The sequence below is a fragment of the Lepidochelys olivacea genome (genome assembly GCF_965140295.1).
Source record: "Lepidochelys olivacea isolate rLepOli2 genome assembly, chromosome: 1".
In the NCBI taxonomy this organism is placed as follows: Eukaryota; Metazoa; Chordata; order Testudines; family Cheloniidae; genus Lepidochelys; species Lepidochelys olivacea.
The window spans coordinates 208,803,349-208,825,487 of record NC_140411.1 but is presented as its reverse complement, the minus strand read 5'-3'; the positions used below and the strand labels follow the sequence as shown (position 1 = coordinate 208,825,487).

The following is a 22,139-nucleotide window of genomic DNA, read 5'->3' as shown; positions in this document are numbered from 1 at the left end:
TGGCCCCACAGTATGCCAACATTTTTATGGCTGACTTAGAACAACGCTTCCTCAGCTCTCGTCCCCTAACGCCCCTACTCTACTTGCGCTATATTGATGACATCTTCATCATCTGGACCCATGGAAAAGAAGCCCTTGAGGAATTCCACTATGATTTCAACAATTTCCATCCCACCATCAACCTCAGCCTAGTCCAGTCCACACAAGAGATCCACTTCCTGGACACTACAGTGCTAATAAACAATGGTCACATAAACACCACCCTATACCGGAAACCTACTGACCGCTATTCCTACCTACATGCCTCCAGCTTTCACCCTGACCACACCACACGATCCATCGTCTACAGCCAAGCTCTGCGATACAACCGCATTTGCTCCAACCCCTCAGACACAGACAAACACCTACAGGATCTCTATCAAGCATTCTTACAACTACAATACCCACCTGCGGAAGTGAAGAAACAGATTGATAGAGCCAGAAGAGTTCCCAGAAGTCACCTACTACAGGACAGGCCTAACAAAGAAAATAACAGAACGCCACTAGCCGTCACCTTCAGCCCCCAACTAAAACCCCTCCAACGCATTATTAAGGATCTACAACCTATCCTGAAGGATGACCCAACACTCTCACAAACCTTGGGAGACAGGTCAGTCCTTGCCTACAGACAGCCCCCCAACCTGAAGCAAATACTCACCAACAACCACATACCACACAACAGAACCACTAACCCAGGAACCTATCCTTGCAACAAAGCCCGTTGCCAACTGTGCCCACATATCTATTCAGGGGACACCGTCATAGGGCCTAATAACATCAGCCACACTATCAGAGGCTCGTTCACCTGCACATCCACCAATGTGATATATGCCGTCATGTGCCAGCAATGCCCCTCTGCCATGTACATTGGTCAAACTGGACAATCTCTACGTAAAAGAATAAATGGACACAAATCAGATGTCAAGAATTATAACATTCATAAACCAGTCGGAGAACACTTCAATCTCTCTGGTCATGCAATCACAGACATGAAGGTCGCTATCTTACAACAAAAAAACTTCAAATCCAGACTCCAGCGAGAAACTGCTGAATTGGAATTCATTTGCAAATTGGATACTATTAATTTAGGCTTAAATAGAGACTGGGAGTGGCTAAGTCATTATGCAAGGTAGCCTATTTCCCCTTGTTTTTTTCTACACCCCCCCCCCCCGACGTTCTGGTTAAACTTGGATTTATGCTGGAAATGGCCCACCTTGATTATCATGCACATTGTAAGGAGAGTGGTCAGTTTGGATGAGCTATTGCCAGCAGGAGAGTGAGTTTGTGTGTGTGTGTGGGGGGGGGTGAGAAAACCTGGATTTGTGCTGGAAATGGCCCATCTTGATTATCATGCACATTGTAGGGAGAGTGGTCACTTTGGATGAGCTATTACCAGCAGGAGAGTGAGTTTGTGTGTGTGGTTTTTGGAGGGTGAGAAAACCTGGATTTGTGCTGGAAATGGCCCACCTTGATTATCATACACATTTTAAAGAGAGCTGTCACTTTGGATGGGCTATTACCAGCAGGAGAGTGAGTTTGTGTGTGTGGGGGGGGAGGGGGGCAGAGGGTGAGAAAACCTGGATTTGTGCTGGAAATGGCCCAACTTGATGATCACTTTAGATAAGCTATTACCCGCAGGAGAGTGGGGTGGGAGGAGGTATTGTTTCATGGTCTCTGTGTATATAACGTCTTCTGCAGTTTCCACAGTATGCATCCGATGAAGTGAGCTGTAGCTCACGAAAGCTCATGCTCAAATAAATTGGTTAGTCTCTAAGGTGCCACAAGTACTCCTTTTCTTTTTGCGAATACAGACTAACACGGCTGTTACTCTGAAACCTCTCATCATGTATAAAATAAGGAGTATTCTGTCAGAGCTGCATCGTTAACTCAGGGTTCTAATATTCACAGCACAGGCTCTACAAGTAGAGTCATCAGTGACAAATGACAAATGGTGGAAAAATAGGAGTTTAAACAAATAATTGTATGGAATTCTTGAGTGTTCCTGGGTTAAACTATATTTAATAGTCCTGATGTTACACTATTAGTTACACTATCAAGGGGCAGAAGTACAAAATCCACAAGGAGCAGGGTTTGATGCTGCAAGTACCATTTTTCAGGGGAACCTGGAGTTTGCCATTGCAGCCAAAGCACTGGATAGGATCAAACCAGGAGTCAGGCATGGCAGGATATGTGATTTATCCAAGCAGCCCCCATCAGGAGAGTTCTTATGGAGGCCTGGCTGCAACTGAAAGGACCCTGGATTCTTGATAGAATCCAGCCACACGTTTTGTTCTGGAGGTGAAACTGGGAGTCGTTCACTATGCCCAAGAAGAGAAATTTGCACCCTCTTGCATCAGTGAAAGTGACTCTGGCCCTCTGAATCTACTTTCTGATTCTGATGTATTTGTGGAGGACCAAGTCCTACTGCCTCTTCTGTGGAGAGGACTGTGCAGAGACTGCTATGGAGCCTAGTTCCATGGGCTCCTTGTTTGCCACGTCAAATGAATGCTGTGGGGATCAAAGTGGGACTAGCGGGATTGTGGTTAGTGAATCCATAACAATGCAGATTTACCAATCATCTCCTCAAGAAAAGCAAGGACCAATAATTACAAGGGTTATTGAAGCCCTAAGACTACATTAAGCTTCTCAACGGTTCTTGCAGATTTCCACTCATAAATTCCCTGGAAATCCCGTTTTCATAGTTTAGTTACTCCAAGTGTGAGGGGCCCCAGACTTGCCCACTTCTGCAGCTGATATACTGAAATAGAACCATCTTTGCATTTTGCAAATCCACTACCCTTTCTGACATATTAAATAGGCTCATATGAAAAAAACATTTTACTTTAAACCAGAGGTATTTCTGAATGACAGCCACTGCCAATAAAATTTCAGCTGGTGACTAAGTTTTACATTTCAAAGACATAAATACAATAAATATTGGTGTGCTTAGAAGAACTAAGATAGGTAACATGCATAAAAAAAGTCATGGTTTGCCCTGACTACTGCTTTCCAAAAAGACAAACAGTGGAACAAATGTAAGCTCCAGTGCAAAATAACTGCAAATCAACTGATCTAAAGCAGATAGTTTTGGACAGCATTAGAAAAAAATGCACTTAACTTTACTACCATAAGTAGTCCCAATGGCACCTCATCCCTACAAGAGTTAAGCACATGCGTAAGTATTTGCAAGGTTGAGGCCTACGTGAGAATCTCATTTAATATTGAAAAGAGAAAGTAAATATCTAGTCTCAATGGCTGCAGAGAAAAGTTTGAAAATGCAAACCCCACTGGCTCAAAAAACAGAAGGTAAATAAAAAGAGTCCCAAATTTGTTATTTTTAAGCCAATTTCTCTAGTTTGGGGGGGCCTAACTCGTGATTTTAATTTCTGGGGGCTGACAATACTGTTCTATCCAGTTTCACTTTCATGTTTTCAGATCTGCAAAATTTAAGTTAAAAATACTACAGAGACTGTTTTTTTTTTAAATAACTAATTCTGTTGCAGTTTTAAAAATGCCATTTAAACTTTTATATTGGTCTTAGGTTTTGTAACATACTAATTGCTGGGCCAGATTTGGAGAAACCACGTCCCTTTAAAGTTTAATAAAATATGGGAGCCAAAGGCTGAAGATTTGAAGAGCATGTTTGTGGATGTTTACCTCCTCATGAATAAGAGAAAGAGAAAATAGGATAGTAGCTAAAAATACTTACCAGATGGATGGAAAGGAATTGCTGTTTGCAGCCCCAGAGGCAAAATGGCCACCTTAGGGCTGTAGCTGCTTCTCTCCACCAAATTTAAAGGACCAGCTATTAGAAGACAGTGCTAGGCAATGCTCCTTTAAGACAGTGAGCCCATGCTGGGACAGATCAGCACTGACTAGACAATTACAAAAGAAGTTCCTAGGAAAAGAGCTGAACTTGCTTGACAGACTGACAATTTATAGCAATATCCTGAATGAATTTTACTGAATTAAGTTAAACCTTATTGAATTAGTTTCAATGTCTTTGGAGTTCACTGATTTAAAAATGCAATTGTGTATGTGTTACTGTGGAATTGTTCATATTTCCATGGGAAGGGTAAACAGGAGAAAAGCAGGAGGTGATTAGGCAAATTCACTCAGGTTGTAACATCTTCAGAGAAGCCACCCCCTTGGAAAGGTACGTATATACTAATTCAAACTGGATTCTCCAGGGACTCTCAGATATAGAAAGAGGTTTTGGATAAATAGCCTGGTTTTAAACTGGCTCAGGGCCAGTCGGAAGGACTGAGCCTGCTAGAATCCATTAGGATTGGGGTTAACTCTGGTAAACTTATTAGCATGTGCGTAGGTCCTTTTCTTGTTTTTACCATTTTCTCTGTAACGCTTCTACCTTAAGACTAAAATAGCCGTGTATAGAAAGAACTGTGTGGTATTTAGAACTGAACCAGTTGCACCTGCTAATTGTTTCTGAAAGCAAGTAAGCAGGTGTTATTGGGCAACATGTCTATGCTGGGAAAGACACATGGAAAGCAGGGAATGGAGCAGCCTAGCAATACCTCAGTCAAAAGGAAGAGAGATGCAGGACTCCACACAGAAAGGCAATGGCTGGGGAGCACGAAGCTGAAAGTGAGTGCCCTTGCTGAACCACCGAGGGGAAATTGCTCTGAACTGTGACACTCCTACTTCCAGGCCAATTTTGCCACTAATTTCTATTAGTGATGGTAGACAACCCGTGGTTTTCAGAGATGGAGGCTGGTGTGATTGAGTTTTCTTTGATATGTTTCTATAACAAAATTCTAGAAGCTCTTTAGACATCAGCGACTTCCAAGAGTTAAAATTTACCATCGCCACATCACAACATTTCAAATTATTATATAATAAAAAAACCCACAGAGTCACCCTATTTTGAAAACATCACTTAAAAAGGTCAGTTAGAAAGCCCTCTCTAATGATCTGAAGAATTATTCTCTAACAAAAAAATTGAGAGAGTCAATGTGAAATACAGGAATATTGTCCTTCAAGAAACTGTCAGTTCAAATGATTTCATCCCTCTTTCCCCCACCACACACCATCCTCAATTTACCTTTTCTTTAATTTAAATGTACTGTCTTAGCATCATGCCTTGATATGTAGCAAGCTCTCCGCTCTAAACAAAATCTTCTGTTTACAAATGTAAATGACTATGTACTTCACTTCCAAGGGATTAATGAAACACAGAAATGCATGACATGAATGGCTCATACAGATAGCAGGAAGAGATACCAATCACCTTTACCTGAAGTGGGAGACTTGCAACGCTCTAGCTCCAGGGAAACTGGACTGTCAGTAAGTTCAGTCAAGCCTGAAAAAAATTGAGTTAAAAAGTTAAGTTAAAATCTAGCAGGGTGCACTTCAACTTTCTTGGCTGACTTCACATAATAAATGAGACCATGTAAATAAAGCTTGAAAGTTAAATGGCTGTGGTATGACTCAGCCCTACTCATTCTTGTCAAATTGATATGAAAATAATTCTGCATATTTTCAACTTCTGCAGAAAGAAAAAAAATACTCAGGTGGGAAAGAAATAGTGACACAGAAAGAAGAGGAAATTGAGTAGGGGTGAAAAAACAAAAAAGAGCCCAATCATTTAAATATCAAAAAGAAAAGGAGTACTTGTGGCACCTTAGAGACTAACCAATTTATTTGAGCATGAGCTCATGCTCAAATAAATTGGTTAGTCTCTAAGGTGCCACAAGTACTCCTTTTCTTTTTGCGAATACAGACTAACACGGCTGTTACTCTGAAACCTGTCATTTAAATATCAGGTTCTTTAGATTTATTCACACATGATGGTTAATATTGAGAAATAAATGTAAAGATGATGGTAATGCTATCTGAAAGTAACAGTGAATGTTTATGATGCAAGATAGTTTATACATTTGTTTTAAACACACACAGACACTGTTTAGGGATTTAGTTGTGATAGTAAACCACACACTGCAGTGTGGACAATGCAGAATTACGACTTCCCATTGGGGCCTCTTGCAACACCACATTCACTCCCCTTTGCGCAGGGCTATGGACTCCCCCCATCTGAGGCCCTACTCTATAGAAAGCTGTCTACACTCAAGATTTGCTGTAAAATTTCCCACCATATCTGGCCCCGCTGGTGTTAACAGTGGGAACGCTAGCGTGGTCTGGCTGCTGGCGTTTTTACTACCACATAATCTAGATCTGCTCGGAACAGGGATATACACAGAGCCAAAAATACAGTGACTTGTCTTCCACAGCTGCTATCACTGGTGGAGTTATTCCAGTGCTAGAATAACAAAGGGAGAATTTTAAAAAAAATTCAACCTAAATCAACCTAGTAGTGCTAGGACTACAATTATGTCCAACTCTTGCACAGGGGAATATCACTATCAAGATCTTAGTGTTTAGGATCAAAGACCCTGAGCACTGCCTCTAACTTTTCACTTTCAAGCAACTCTGTATCCAATTAATCATGGAAGTATGATCAAACATAGGCACCTGATTTTATATGAAGCCTATAAACTATATTGTTTGCACCTGCTTGGAGCTACAAAACTGCAGGCTCAGAATCAGATACCGGTTTTGAAAATGTGTTCATGTCTGACTTGGTCATTTTTGTAAGAATTATGGCCAACATTTTCAAACCAGAGTTACTGAAGCTGGGGTCCTACATCCATAATTACATTCCTAAATAAAATTGGTCGGATTTTCGGAAGTGCTGAACACCTGCAGCTCCAGTTAACTTCAAGTCAAAGATATTTTTGCAATTTAATAAGCTACAGAGCTAGTCAATGTACTTGAACAGTACCTAACTGGGACAAATGTGAAGCTGCTTTGTGATAATTTATGAATGTTGTATGTTGGCCTGATTATTGGGATGTTTGCTGTATGACTCTATTGTCAGGTTTCAGAGTAGCAGCCGTGTTAGTCTGTATTCGCAAAAAGAAAAGGAGGACTTGTGGCACCTTAGAGACTAACCAATTTATTAGAGCTCACGAAAGCTTATGCTCTAATAAATTGGTTAGTCTCTAAGGTGCCACAAGTCCTCCTTTTCTTTTGACTCTATTGTGTAATTTATTAGAGAGCTGTATGGGAATACAGGCAGGAAGAAAAAGAATAGCTTAAGACAGCCACCTTAGTAAACACTTAACAGTGGTTAAGGGACAATGCTAGAACTATTAGCTTTGATGAGTTTGCCTCTGTCTCCTGCTGAGGACTGATTTTGACCTGAAGAATCAAGGCCCACAAGCTCAGGAGAAGCTAGGCCTGCTCATGTCTCCATCACAGGATGGCAGGGCTCTAGCTAATACAGACAATTGTTTAGACTGTTTGTTGCTTCAAAATCCTTTTTCTCTAAAAGCTTTGTTCTTACAACAAAATAAGCAATGCTTTGGTTTTTAAGGAGGTTGTTTGGTCAATTATGTACCACGGAGCATAGGTCTCAAAAGAAAGAACGGCAGGTGCTTGAATGCAGACAGACCTGCAGGGTAAAGTTGGTGGATATACAGGGTACTGCAATCCAGGGCCCAAACTAAGAGTGGGAGATTTGCAAAATTCTGCCAAAAGAGATGTAAAAGCATGAGGCCAAACACATGAGGATGTGTGCTCAGAGAAACCAGGAAGGGGACAGAGATGTAGTTAGCCCTATTACTGTGACACTAACATACAACACTTGTAGTTACTTAGTAACATCAGATTTATTAAAGGCCTTTAAGAGACATAATTCAGAGAATGGTTTACATCTACTCCAAAAGGCTTTAGATAAGTAAAGTAAAAATCCCCATAAAAGCCCTCTGACAATACCAGTATTTGCAACTGTTCAAGTTGTAAGAATATCATTCTGTTGTGATTCACTTGTGTTTATGGTAAGTTTGCTAAATCTTGTACAGTTGGTGACATATCATATATGAGATTTTGTTACTGAGTATAACACATTTTATATGAAAGTCAGTGTTAGTGTAAACAATACAGCCACTAAAAATAAAGGAAACACACCAGAACACATTAATACACGTTACCATTCTGAAAAACTTACAAAGCAAATATAATTAGATTGTAACTGTTCCCTTATCTTTATCACCATTGTGCCAACCTACAACAAAAATATGGTGTTCTATAATGTAGAAACATAGGAATTGCCATAATGGATCAGACCCGTGGTCCATCCAGTCCAGAATCTTGTCTCTGACAATGACCAGCACCAGATGCTTCAGAGAAAGATGCAAAAAACCCTGTAGCAGACAGCTGTGGGTTAATTTGCTCTGCATGAAGGTCTTATTCTAATCTTCACTGGTTAGAGACTGGTTTAAGTGCTGAAGCATGACATTTTTTTGCTTCCAAAGTCCTTTTTGCATAAACTATTATAACTCTGATAGAATGATCCAATCGCTCTTTGAATCCTAGTAAATTCTTGACCTCATTACATCATGTAGCAATGAGTTCCACAGTCTAATTATACCTCGATTGAAAAAAGTATTTCCTTTTATCAGTTTTGATTGAAAAAGTATTTCCTTTTATCAGTTTTGAATTTGCTACCTTTCAGTTTTATTGAGTATCCCCTTTTTCTTCTGTTGTATGATAAGAACATCATAACTCCATACCTGCCTTCTCGATACCATTCATTATCTTCTACATATATATTATCATGTCCCCTCTCTTTTTGCCTCCTTTTTAAAGTAAACAGTTAAAAAAATTTTAAAGTCTCTTCCTATGAGAGTTTGTCTTTGTACTTAGTCTTCCTTGTCACCCCTCTCTGAACTACCTTTCTTTAGGAAATCTCAGGAGAATAGACACTAAAATTACATTATAGAAGGAATAACAGTGACCATTACAATCATGGTTACATTTCTGTTCCAAACTAAGGTCCTGATGTCAGTTGTTGAGAACTTTTTCTGAAATTTTTAATTTTCACATAGAAATTTCTGAGGCTCAATCTCTGCCCAGAGCTGAAATTTTTGGAAAACTTGAGAAGAAATTATTCAGCAAATTTTGAGTTCAAGTAGAATGAAAAAAAAAACACCCTTCCTTCCCTCCATCTTTGAGAAGATGTGCTTTTTAATGTTTTAGGTAATTTTGATTTTACCAAGTTATGATCTTGTGAAAGTGCACAGCACATTGTGTACCAGATTTTTTGTCTGTACTGCATATAGCTAAGGATGAGTAAAAGTTTGTGCTGTGTTTACATACATGGCTAACAGCTAATTATTTATCATATGTATTGTGATAGCACTTAGAGGTCCCTGCCCCACACTGCTAGGCATTGTACAAACATAACAAAAAGAGGGTTCCTTCCCCAAAGAGTTTCTTGAAAGTTTGAAGGGGCTAGGATTAGCTGCTGTGCACTTTGTAAGATTTGCTGGAAAGAGGACCACTCTGATGGACCTTAGGAGTTATGTATCTGGGAAAGGTGCTTTCCACCTTCCTCAGCTGCGTAGCTCCTGAGTCACAGAGCAGGATTCCTTTCTGTGGGCTTTCTAAGGTGTGTGAAACAATGTTGTCTAGTCAAATCATTCCACATTATTGCCACTTTGTTGAAAGACCTGGAAGTGCAAAGCTCCTTTAAAAAATGCTTTTTGTCTTAAAAAATAAAAACTCTTAACCTTTTCTCACTGGTGTGTAGACATTATGATGTGCTGTTAATATACTTTAAAATGTAATATATTTGAATATATTTAAAACTGTATAAAGTTTCAGTGTACAATTATTCATATTAGGCACACATGTATAGCATCTTGTAACAATATATTAATTACACTGGATATGGTTCTTATACAAACAGCAATATATTAATTATAAAATAGGGAAACAGTTAATATTTGCTAGCATATACAGATCATCAACAGTAACAGATATTTTAGCTTTGCCATCAACTTGCTCATGCTCTGAATTGCACCAAAAGAAGACTGCACTGGTGGTTGAAAAGAAAATGTAGAATACACAGGGGAAGACAAAAATCATTAAAATATATACCTTAGGGAGAAAAGAACTTATTACAGAATAAAGTCTGAGTGGAATTTTAAAAAATGCCTAAGTTATTTAAGAAGCAAAATCCAATGATTTTCAATGGGACATTGGCTCCTAAATAACTTAGGAGAAAAGAAAAGCACGTAGGTGCTTTGGAAAATTTTATTCTATGTCAATAAAGATATATTGGACTGTTGTAGCACTGAAATTAAGATAAAGTATAAAAATTGAAAATAGTTACAAGATGATGTCTTTATTCAATGTAGAAATATTCTATATTGCACTGTATTTATGAAATAGGAGGTAATCTTGTAAATATATTGTAATGAATAAGCATAAAGTGCAGAGTTAGGTAACGACTTGAGTGCTTATCCGTGCAAATGTAAATGTAAATATTCTCCTGATTTATGGATTACTATATATATTTTGATATCCAGGAACAATAGTAGTATTCACTTGTTTCAGTGGGGAAATGAAAGGACTTTCAACATTTTTACCTACGTTTTATACTCATGACTTATTTACCAGTGTATGCCTGATGTATAAAGTAATTCAGTGTTAAGATGGTGCATATCCTTCCACTATAAAATTGATATTCAGGTAAAAAAGGTGTGAATGGATAAATTACTAAGAAGTTAACTCACATATTACACACTAAAAAAATATACCAGAGCAAGGTTATCTAAAGTTGATAACCACTGATGATTAAGTCATAAGTTGTAAACTGCATCTGAATGTTAAGGAAAGGTATCCCTTTTCAAAAGCAAAAGACCGGGATGACACACTTGTAAAGGGGTGAGGGGTCTCTATACTATAAATATTACACTAAAAAAAAAACCCACCCTACATTAAAAGAACGCTATTAAGGTTGCAAAGTCAAGCCCTCCAAAGTTAGGAAATGCCAGAATTATGTTTCCCTGTGCAGCTTAATTTGCCCCTTGTAAGTATGAATTATGATAAGTTTGCAGATGATATCAAGCTGGGAGGGGTTGCAAGTCCTTTGGAGGATAGGATTAAAATTCAAAATGATCTGGACAAACTGGAGACATGGTCTGAAGTAAATAGGATGAAATTCAATAAGGACAAATGCAAAGTCCTCCACTTAGGAAAGAACAATCAGATGCACACATACAAAATGGGAAATGACTTCCTAGGAAGGAGTACTGCGGAAAGGGATCTGGGGGTCATAGTGGATCACAAGCTAAATATGAGTCAACAGTGTAACACTGTTGCAAAAAAAGCAAACATCATTCTGGGATGTATTTAGCAGGAGTATTGTAAGCAAGACACGAGAAGTAATTCTTCCGCTCTACTCCGCGTTGATTAGGCCTCAAGTGGAGTACTGTGTCCAGTTCTGGATGCCACATTTCAGGAAAGATGTGGACAAATTGGAGAAAGTCCAGAGAAGAGCAACAAAAATGATTAAAGGTCTAGAAAACATAACTTATGAGGGAAAAAGAAAAGGAGTACTTGTGGCACCTTAGAGACTAACCAATTTATTAGAGCATAAGCTTTCGTGAGCTACAGCTCACTTCATCAGATGCGTATCGTGGAAACGGCAGCAGACTTTATATATACACAGAGAATATGAAACAATACCTCCTCCCACCCCACTGTCCTGCTGGTAATAGCTTATCTAAAGTGATCATCAGGTGGGCCATTTCCAGCACAAATCCAGGTTTTCTCACCCTCCACCCCCGCACACAAATTCACTCTCCTGCTGGTGATAGCCCATCCAAAGTGACAACTCTTTACACAATGTGCATGACAATCAAGTTGGGCTATTTCCTGCACAAATCCAGGTTTTCTCACATCCCCCCCACCCCCATACACACACAAACTCACTCTCCTGCTGGTAATAGCTCATCCAAACTTGAGCTATTACCAGCAGGAGAGTGAGTTTGTGTGTGTATGGGGGTGGGGGGGATGTGAGAAAACCTGGATTTGTGCAGGAAATAGCCCAACTTGATTGTCATGCACATTGTGTAAAGAGTTGTCACTTTGGATGGGCTATCACCAGCAGGAGAGTGAATTTGTGTGGGGGGGTGGAGGGTGAGAAAACCTGGATTTGTGCTGGAAATGGCCCACCTGATGATCACTTTAGATAAGCTATTACCAGCAGGACAGTGGGGTGGGAGGAGGTATTGTTTCATATTCTCTGTGTATATATAAAGTCTGCTGCAGTTTCCACGATACGCATCTGATGAAGTGAGCTGTAGCTCACGAAAGCTTATGCTCTAATAAATTGGTTAGTCTCTAAGGCGCCACAAGTACTCCTTTTCTTTTTGCGAATACAGACTAACACGGCTGTTACTCTGTAACCTATGAGGGAAGATTGAAAAAATTGGGTTTGTTTAGTCTGGAGAAGAGAAGACTGAGAGGGGACATGATAACAGTTTTCAAGTACATAAAAGGTTGTTACAAGGAGGAGGAGACAAATTGTTCTCCTTAACCACTGAGGATAGGACAAGAAGCAATGGGCTAAAATTGCAGCAAGGGCGGTTTAGGTTGGACATTAGGAAAAAGTTCCTAACTGTCAGAGTGGTTAAGCATTGCAATAAATTGCCTAGGGAGGTTGTGGAATCTCCATTATTGGGGATTTTTAAGAGCAGGTTGGACAAACACCTGTTGGGGATGGTCTTGATAATACTTAGTCCTGCCTTGAGTGCAGGGGACTGGACTAGATGACCTATCGAGGTCCCTTCCAGTTCTATCATAGAATCATAGAATATCAGGGTTGGAAGGGACCTCAGGAGGTCATCTAGTCCAACCCACTGCTCAAAGCAGGACCGATCCCCGACTAAATCATCCCAGCCAGGGCTTTGTCAAGCCTGACCTTAAAAACTTCTAAGGAAGGAGATTCCACCACCTCCGTAGGTAACGCATTCCAGTGTTTCACCACCCTCCTAGTGAAAAAGTTTTTCCTAATATCCAACCTAAATCTCCCCCACTGCAACTTGAGACCATTACTTCTTGTTCTGTCATCTGCTACCACTGAGAACAGTCTAGAGCCATCCTCTTTGGAACCCCCTTTCAGGTAGTTGAAAGCAGCTTTCAAATCCCCCCTCATTCTTCTCTTCTGAAGACTAAACATCCCCAGTTCCCTCAGCTTCTCCTCATAGGTCATGTGTTCCAGTCCCCTAATCATTTTTGTTGCCCTCCGCTGGACTCTTTCCAATTTTTCCACATCCTTCTTGTAGTGTGGGGCCCAAAACTGGACATAGTACTCCAGATGAGGCCTCACCAATGTCGAATAGAGGGGAATGATCACGTCCCTCGATCTGCTGGCAATGCCCCTACTTATACATCCCAAAATGCCATTGGCCTTCTTGGCAACAAGGGCACACTGTTGACTCATATCCAACTTCTCGTCCACTGTAATCCCTAGGTCCTTCTTTGCAGAACTGCTGCCGAGCCATTCGGTCCCTCGTCTGTAACGGTGCATGGGATTCTTCCGTCCTAAGTGCAGGACTCTGCACTTGTCCTTGTTGAACCTCATCAGATTTCTTTTGGCCCAATCCTCCAATTTGTCTAGGTCCCTCTGTATCCTATCCCTGCCCTCCAGCGTATCTACCTCTCCTCCCAGTTTAGTGTCATCTGCAAACTTGCTGAGGATGCAATCCACACCATCCTCCAGATCATTTATGAAGATATTGAACAAAACCGGCCCCAGGACCGACCCCTGGGCACTCCACTTGATACCGGCTGCCACCTGATTCTATACAGGCTCTAATTACATGATCACACGCTATTTTTGTCACAGGACCCTGCCTCTTTTAGTGTACAGAATGGCTGGTGCTCACTTAATGAGAATCCATTCAATATTTTGTTTTATCCTGATTTACTGCACACTATTCAAATCAGGCTCAAAAGACAGAATGATTAATTTCCTCCAGGGCTTTTATATGGTTCTCATCACTCTAGTATCTGGGTGCTCCACAAACGTTGATTTATTTTCACAATATCATTATGTGGTGAGGAGGGAGTATTATTTCCAGGTGCAATTCAAGGGGTTGATTATTATTCTATAATGACCCTTAAAATTTGGGTCTCCAATCCTTTTTTCTTTTTGTTGGGACACTTGCTGATGATCTCTAAATTGGTATGTCTGGAGGCTGAGTACTTAGATTTCTCAGTGAAACGTCCCTGATTCTGAAACCTGCTTTTTCCAGTGGATCAATGATACCCTCATCTGTTGAGCTTCTGGACACTTTGCAAAGCCTGTCTATTTCCTCAGGCTGTGTCTTATAAGATGGTCTAAAAGAGACTGGATTTCTCTTCCCGTATGGTGAGTTCTCTGATATTCTATTGGTGAGGCTGTGTCACTTTACTCTGGGTTAATGCATGTGTTTTATATTTATGTCCTGGTATCTAGATTGTATGCAACTCTGGGAGGAGGATTACTGCAACTCCTGCAGAAACCAAAAACAGTGTGTGGTGGGGGAAGGGGGTGATTAAGGTGAGTCACATGGGTTGTAAACATCTCCAGATAGGTACCACCCCTGGGGAGGCTTGAATATACTACTTTAAACTGGATTTTCCAGTGACCAACAAAGAATGAGCTTTTGGCTGCATTTAAACTGACTTTGGAACTTCTGTCTGATCATAGAATCATAGAATATCAGGGTTGGAAGGGACCTCAGGAGGTCATCTAGTCCAACCCCCTGCTCAAAAGCAGGACCAATCCCCAATTAAATCATCCCAGCCAGGGCTTTGTCAAGCCTGACCTTAAAAACTTCTAAGGAAGGAGATTCCACCACCTCCCTAGGCAATGCATTCCAGTGTTTCACCACCCTCCTAGTGAAAAAGTTTTTCCTAATATCCAACCTAAACCTCCCCCACTGCAACTTGAGACCATTACTCCTTGTCCTGTCCTCTTCTACCACTGAGAATAGCCTAGAACCATCCTCTCTGGAACCACCTCTCAGGTAGTTGAAAGCAGCTATCAAATCCCCCCTCATTCTTCTCTTCTGCAGACTAAACAATCCCAGTTCCCTCAGCCTCTCCTCATAAGTCATGTGTTCCAGACCCCTAATCATTTTTGTTGCCCTTCGCTGGACTCTTTCCAATTTATCCACAGCAAGTGAACAGGACCTTCTGTCCAAGGGGGACCCAACCCTTGCAAAAGTTTATGGCCTACTAGGGCCCCATCAGACAGATTGGTGACTCCTGTTATGTTTAGTGTATGTTTAAATCTGTTTATTGTTTTTATTATGTTTTCTCTGTAACTGCTGGCAATGCACTGTTCACAGCCTTTGGAGAGAAAGCACAGTGCAAGCAAATGCCATTAGGCAGATTGGCTTACTGGAGATATCCCTGTGTGTGGCAGGGGGCTGTGCGGCCTTAAAACTCCTAGTCAGAAGGGAGTGGGACAGGGTCCTTGCTCAGAGACAGGTGATAGCTGGAGATCTGAGACCTGACTGGGCTCTCCTGGAGTGAACCATGGAAGGGAAACAGATGCTGTTACTCTGAAACTGTGACACTCGTTACAAAGGAACATGGCTGCCAGCAGTTGCAATGAAAACACAATGGGTTGGAAGCAGAGTCAAAGTCACCCTCACACCAGTCCTCACTCTTCTCCTCAACCTCTTACTCTCCTCAGGTTCCTTCCACATACAATATAAATATGTTTTGGTCTCTCTATAAAAAGAGCCCAGACTTGATTCCACTTCCCCTTCAAATTTATCACCCCATGTCCCTTCCCCCTTCATCTCCAAACCCACTGAGTGTGCTGTCTACAACGGCTGTCTGAAATTCCTCTTCTCCAAGTCCATTCTAGGTGCCTTTCACTCTGGTTTCCACCCCCTACAGTCTACTGAAACGGCACTCATCAAACTCTCCAATGACCTCTCTTTGGCCAAATATGAAGGCTGCTACTCCACCCTCATCCTCTTTGACTTATCAACTGTCTTTGACAATGCTAACCTTTTGAAATCCTGTTATCTCTAGGTTTCTGTGACTCTGTCCTCTCCTGGTTTTCCTCTGACCTCTTGGATATCTCCTTCAGTGTCCGTCTTGGTGGGTCATCTTCTTTCCCTTTTCCTCTTTTGGTGGGGGTCACTGAAGGCTACCTTGGCCCTTTTCACTTCATAGAATACCAGGGTTGGAAGGGACCTCAGGAGGTCATCTAGTCCAACCCCCTACTCAAAGCAGGACCAATCCCCAATTTTTGCCCCAGATCCCAAATGGCCCCCTCAAGGATTGAACTCACAACCCTGGGTTTAGCAGGCCAATGCTCAAACCACTGAGCTATCCCTCCCCACTTCTCCCTCTATACCCTGTCTCTGGGTGCTTTTGAATACCATCTTTATGCTGATGACTCACAAATTTGCCTCTCCACTCTGGACTTATCTCCCTCCATCCAAATTAAAATCTCTGTCTTTTTGGATCTCCTCATGGATTTTCAGATCAGGTTGCATATAAATCTGGATCCTTCTTGATGCACATCTCTTCCAAGAATCCAACCATTCTTCTCTCTCCTATCTGCCAAAACTCTTCTCCAGCACAGATCATCATGCTCCTTGACTACTGTAATCTCTTCCTTTCTGGCCACAATGCCTGCAAGCTTCCTTCCTCAAATCCATTCAAATCACTACTTCTAAGATCAGCTTCTTGGTTCATTGTTCTGATTATGTCAATACCCTCTTTAAGTCCTTCCATTAGCTCTCCTTGTCCTCACAAAGGTCTCCACCGTTCAGGCCTCAACCTACCACAAGGTTGACTCCCACCTGTGCTCTGCCAATAATGCCAGCCTCAATTTCCCAATTCTCTGGTTCTCCAACAAACACTTTTGTGCTTTCTCTTTTGCTACCACTTATGAGTAGGGAAAACTTCCCATCAAAATTTGTAAAGCTATTGCCATATCCTCCTGAAAACTCACCTCTTCTGTAAGGTGTACTGTAAAGTAGAACCTGAGATTAGCTAGGCAAGTGGAAAGCTGTGATCATTACTACTGATCAGCTAAACACTGGCACGTTCTATTATATTTCTTTGTGACACCATCTCTCCCTCCCAATCCTTGCCAACTGCTTTGTTTCACCCACCTGTTATGTCTTGTCTTTTAGGCTGAAAGCAATTTTGGGTCAGGGACTGTCATTTATTATGTTTGTACAGCACATACTGCAATATAAATGTTAAATAATGAACAAAATAAAATTCCTGAGGAAACAGAGAAGGCAGATGATGGAGGGAGCTTTCAGCCAGATACCTGAGTGACTTTAGGGAGGCCTTTTCTGATTTAGGTATTGAAGCTGGAAAGCAGACAATACATACTTTAAAAAATTGTGGTAGCAGCTTGTTTCTCCATCTTCCAGTTATAAATCAAATAAAATTAGCAGGAATTGGGCAATTATGTTTTAAAACATTCTATGTCATAGGCGTTATTCCTTTAACAAATCACATTCCTTTAAACAGGTTACCAGATTTATGACTGGCCTCACATTTAGTGAACAAATGGTTCACATTTTTAAAAGCTTCAAACATTTTACCCACTTTCAGTACAAAATGCATTGCTACAGGTGGGATAAATATTGTACACTGGAATCTAGTGTAAGCACAGAACCACATTTTAATGGCATTATGTACAAATACTTTGCAGTAGGCTATCAAGCCACTGTTCCCCATTAATGATCTTGCCCTCCTTGAGTACTTAGCTTAATTGGCCTATCCAGCTCTTCTATGAAAACTGGTTTAAAAAGAGTTGAGCAAGAGGCCAGTTCATTAAGGGTATGTTCACACTTTGAACTGGACAGTGTAACTTCCAGCTCTAGGGAAAACATAGCCTTGCCAGCTGTGATTGAGCCAGAGAGCTAAAAACAGAGCATAACCAAGGTGATGCAAGCAGCTGGAGGGGCTAGCTGACCTGAGTATGTACCTGTCCAAGATGTTAGGTATGTACTCAGGGTGGCTAGCACCTCCTGACGCTTGCACGGTGGCAGCTACATTCTATTTTTAGCAAGATAACTCCATCAGAAGTAGTGTGGGTATGTCTTCTTAAGCTGGAAATTACACGTCCAGCTTGAAAAGCAGATGTACCCTATGAAGCACACAGCAGGGCCTCATAAGTCATTTCTGCAATATGAATTATAGCCTAGTGCATCACACACTGTGTATAAAACAGTAATTAGAATTTATACTCCACTTTACATCTTGAAAGCATATTACAAATATTAACTAACTAATCCTCACAACCCTCCTTTGAGATACGTAAGTATTATAATACCTATTTCACACATGTGGAAACCAAGACTCAGACAGATGGGCTCATTTGCCCACAGCCACACAGTAAACCAAGTACAGAGCCAGGCTCAGAACTTCGTATTCCTGGCTCCCACACCATTGCTTAGTTCTGTAGACCACACTGGTGTTCTAAAACAGTAGAATAGTTAATTTATTTACAACTACACTGGGGCAGCACCATCTCAAAATAAGAGATTCTTCACATAAGTAAAAAGAAAAGGAGTACTTGTGGCACCTTAGAATCATAGAATATCAGGGTTGGAAGGGACCCCAGAAGGTCATCTAGTCCAACCCCCTGCTCAAAGCAGGACCAATTCCCAGTTAAATCATCCCAGCCAGGGCTTTGTCAAGCCTGACCTTAAAAACCTCTAAGGAAGGAGATTCTACCACCTCCCTAGGTAACGCATTCCAGTGTTTCACCACCCTCTTAGTGAAAAAGTTTTTCCTTATATCCAATCTAAACCTCCCCCACCTTAGAGACTAACACATTTATTTGAGCATAAGCTTTCGGGAGCTACAGCTCACTTCATCGGATACATTCAGTGGAAAATACAGTGGAGAGATTTATATACATAAAGAACATGAAACAATGGGTGTTACCATACACACTGAACAGCATACCTCTGAACAGCATACTAATCCACAGAGGTCTCCCTACCAACACTACAGAAAGAGGGATTCTAGGTGGACTCCTCCTGAAGGTCGAAACAGCAGACTGGACTTCTACATAGAGTGCTTCCGCCGACGTGCACAGGCTGAAATTGTGGAAAGGCAGCATCACTTGCCCCATAACCTCAGCCATGCGGAACGCAATGCCATCCACAGCCTCAGAAACAACTCTGACATCATAATCAAAAAGGCTGACAAAGGAGGTGCTGTCGTCATCATGAATAGGTCGGAATATGAACAAGAGGCTGCTCGGCAGCTCTCCAACACGAGTTTCTACAAGCCATTACCCTATGATCCCACTGAGAGTTACCAAAAGCAACTACAGCATTTGCTCAAGAAACTTCCTGAAAAAGCACAAGATCAAATCCGCACAGACACACCCCTGGAACCCCGACCTGGGATATTCTATCTACTACCCAAGATCCATAAACCTGGAAATCCTGGGCTCCCCATCATCTCAGGCATTGGCACCCTGACAGCAGGATTGTCTGGCTATGTAGACTCCCTCCTCAGGCCCTACGCTACCAGCACTCCCAGCTACCTTCGAGACACCACTGACTTCCTGAGGAAACTACAATCCATCGGTGATCTTCCTGATAACACCATCCTGGCCACTATGGATGTAGAAGCCCTCTACACCAACATTCCACACAAAGATGGACTACAAGCCGTCAAGAACACTATCCCCGATAATGTCACGGCTAACCTGGTGGCTGAACTTTGTGACTTTGTCCTTACCCATAACTACTTCACATTTGGGGACAATGTATACCTTCAGATCAGCGGCACTGCTATGGGTACCCGCATGGCCCCACAGTATGCTAACATTTTTATGGCTGATTTAGAACAACGCTTCCTCAGCTCTCGTCCCCTAAAGCCCCTACTCTACTTGCGCTATATTGATGACATCTTCATCATCTGGACCCATGGAAAAGAAGCCCTTGAGGAATTCCACCATGATTTCAACAATTTCCATCCCACCACCAACCTCAGCCTGGTCCAGTCCACACAAGAGATCCACTTCCTGGACACTACAGTGCTAATAAACAATGGTCACATAAACACCACCCTATACCGGAAACCTACTGACCGCTATTCCTACCTGCATGCCTCCAGCTTTCACCCTGACCACACCACACGATCCATCGTCTACAGCCAAGCTCTGCGATACAACCGCATTTGCTCCAACCCCTCAGACAGAGACAAACACCTACAAGATCTCTGTCAAGCTTTCTTACAACTACAATACCCACCTGCAGAAGTAAAGAAACAGATTGATAGAGCCAGAAGAGTTCCCAGAAGTTACCTACTACAGGACAGGCCTAACAAAGAAAATAACAGAACGCCACTAGCCGTCACCTTCAGCCCCCAACTAAAACCCCTCCAACGCATTATTAAGGATCTACAACCTATCCTAAAGGATGACCCAACACTCTCACAAATCTTGGGAGACAGGCCAGTCCTTGCCTACAGACAGCCCCGCAACCTGAAGCAAATACTCACCAACAACCACATACCACACAACAGAACCACTAACCCAGGAACTTATCCTTGCAACAAAGCCCGTTGCCAACTGTGCCCACATATCTATTCAGGGGACACCATCACAGGGCCTAATAACATCAGCCACACTATCAGAGGCTCGTTCACCTGCACATCCACCAATGTGATATATGCCACCATGTGCCAGCAATGCCCCTCTGCCATGTACATTGGTCAAACTGGACAGTCTCTACGTAAAAGAATAAATGGACACAAATCAGATGTCAAGAATTATAACATTCATAAACCAGTCGGAGAACACTTCAATCTCTCTGGCCACGCGATCACAGACATGAAGGTCGCTATCTTAAAACAAAAAAACTTCAAATCCAGACTCCAGCGAGAAACTGCTGAATTGGAATTCATTTGCAAATTGGATACTATTAATTTAGGCTTAAATAGAGACTTGGAGTGGCTAAGTCATTATGCAAGGTAGCCTGTTTCCTCTTGTTTTTTCCTACCCCCCCCCCAGATGTTCTGGTTTAACTTGGATTTTAACTTGAAGAGTGGTCAGTTTGGATGAGCTATTACCAGCAGGAGAGTGAGTTTGTGTGTGTATGGGGGTGGGGGGGATGTGAGAACCTGGATTTATGCAGGAAATAGCCCAGCTTGATTGTCATGCACATTGTGTAAAGAGTTGTCACTTTGGATGGGCTATCACCAGCAGGAGAGTGAATTTGTGTGGGGGGGTGGAGGGTGAGAAAACCTGGATTTGTGCTGGAAATCACTTTAGATAAGCTATTACCAGCAGGACAGTGGGGTGGGAATAGGTATTGTTTCATATTCTCTGTGTATATATAAAGCCTGCTGCAGTTTCCACGATATGCATCTGAGGAAGTGAGCTGTAGCTCACGAAAGCTTATGCTCTAATAAATTGGTTAGTCTCTAAGGTGCCACAAGTCCTCCTTTTCTTTTTGCGAATACAGACTAACAGGGCTGTTACTCTGAAACCATACACACTGTAACCAGAGTGATCACTTAATGTGAGCTATTACCAGCAGGAGAGCTGGGGGGGGGAGGGGGAAACCATTTGTAGTGATAATCAAGGTGGGCCATTTCCAGCAGTTGACAAGAACGTCTGAGGAACAGTGGGGGGTGGGGTGGAATAAACATGGGGAAATAGTTTTACTTTGTGTAATGACCCATCCACTCCCAGTCTCTATTCAAGCCTAAGTTAATTGTATCCAGTTTGCAAATTAATTCCAATTCAGCAGTCTCTCGTTGGAGTCTGTTTTTGAAGTTTTTTTGTTGCCACTTTTAGGTCTGTAATCAAGTGACCAGAGAGATTGAAGCATTCTCCAACTGGCGTGAAGAGACTGGGAGTAGATGGGTCATCTACCCCCACACTGTTCCTCAAACGTTCTTGTCAACTGCTGGAAATGGCCCACCTTGATTATCACTACAAAAGGTTTTTTCCACCCTGCTCTGCTGCTGGTAATAGCTCACCTTAAGTGATCACTCTGGTTACAGTGTGTATGGTAACACCCATTGTTTCATGTTCTCTATGTATATAAATCTCCGCACTGTATTTTCCACTGAATGCATCCGATGAAGTGAGCTGTAGCTCACGATTACAGACCTTATTATGCTCAAATAAATTTGTTAGTCTCTGAGGTGCCACAAGTACTCCTTTTCTTTTTGAGAATACAGACTAACACAGCTGCTACTCTGAAACCTGTTCACATAAGTAGATACAC

The 22,139-nt window shown here is 41.7% G+C and overlaps 1 protein-coding gene across 4 annotated transcripts in view; it reads right to left on the bottom strand.

Annotated features, from left to right (window-relative positions):
• Positions 1–22,139, bottom strand: part of STXBP5L (syntaxin binding protein 5L) — a 444,549-nt gene that overhangs the window by 69,433 nt on the left and 352,977 nt on the right. For all 4 annotated transcript variants that reach the window (XM_084624313.1, XM_084624314.1, XM_084624315.1 and 1 more), the window contains one exon: positions 5,294–5,359. In XM_084624313.1, the coding sequence (XP_084480439.1) occupies positions 5,294–5,359 (66 nt within the window). The remainder of the gene's footprint in view (positions 1–5,293; positions 5,360–22,139) is intronic.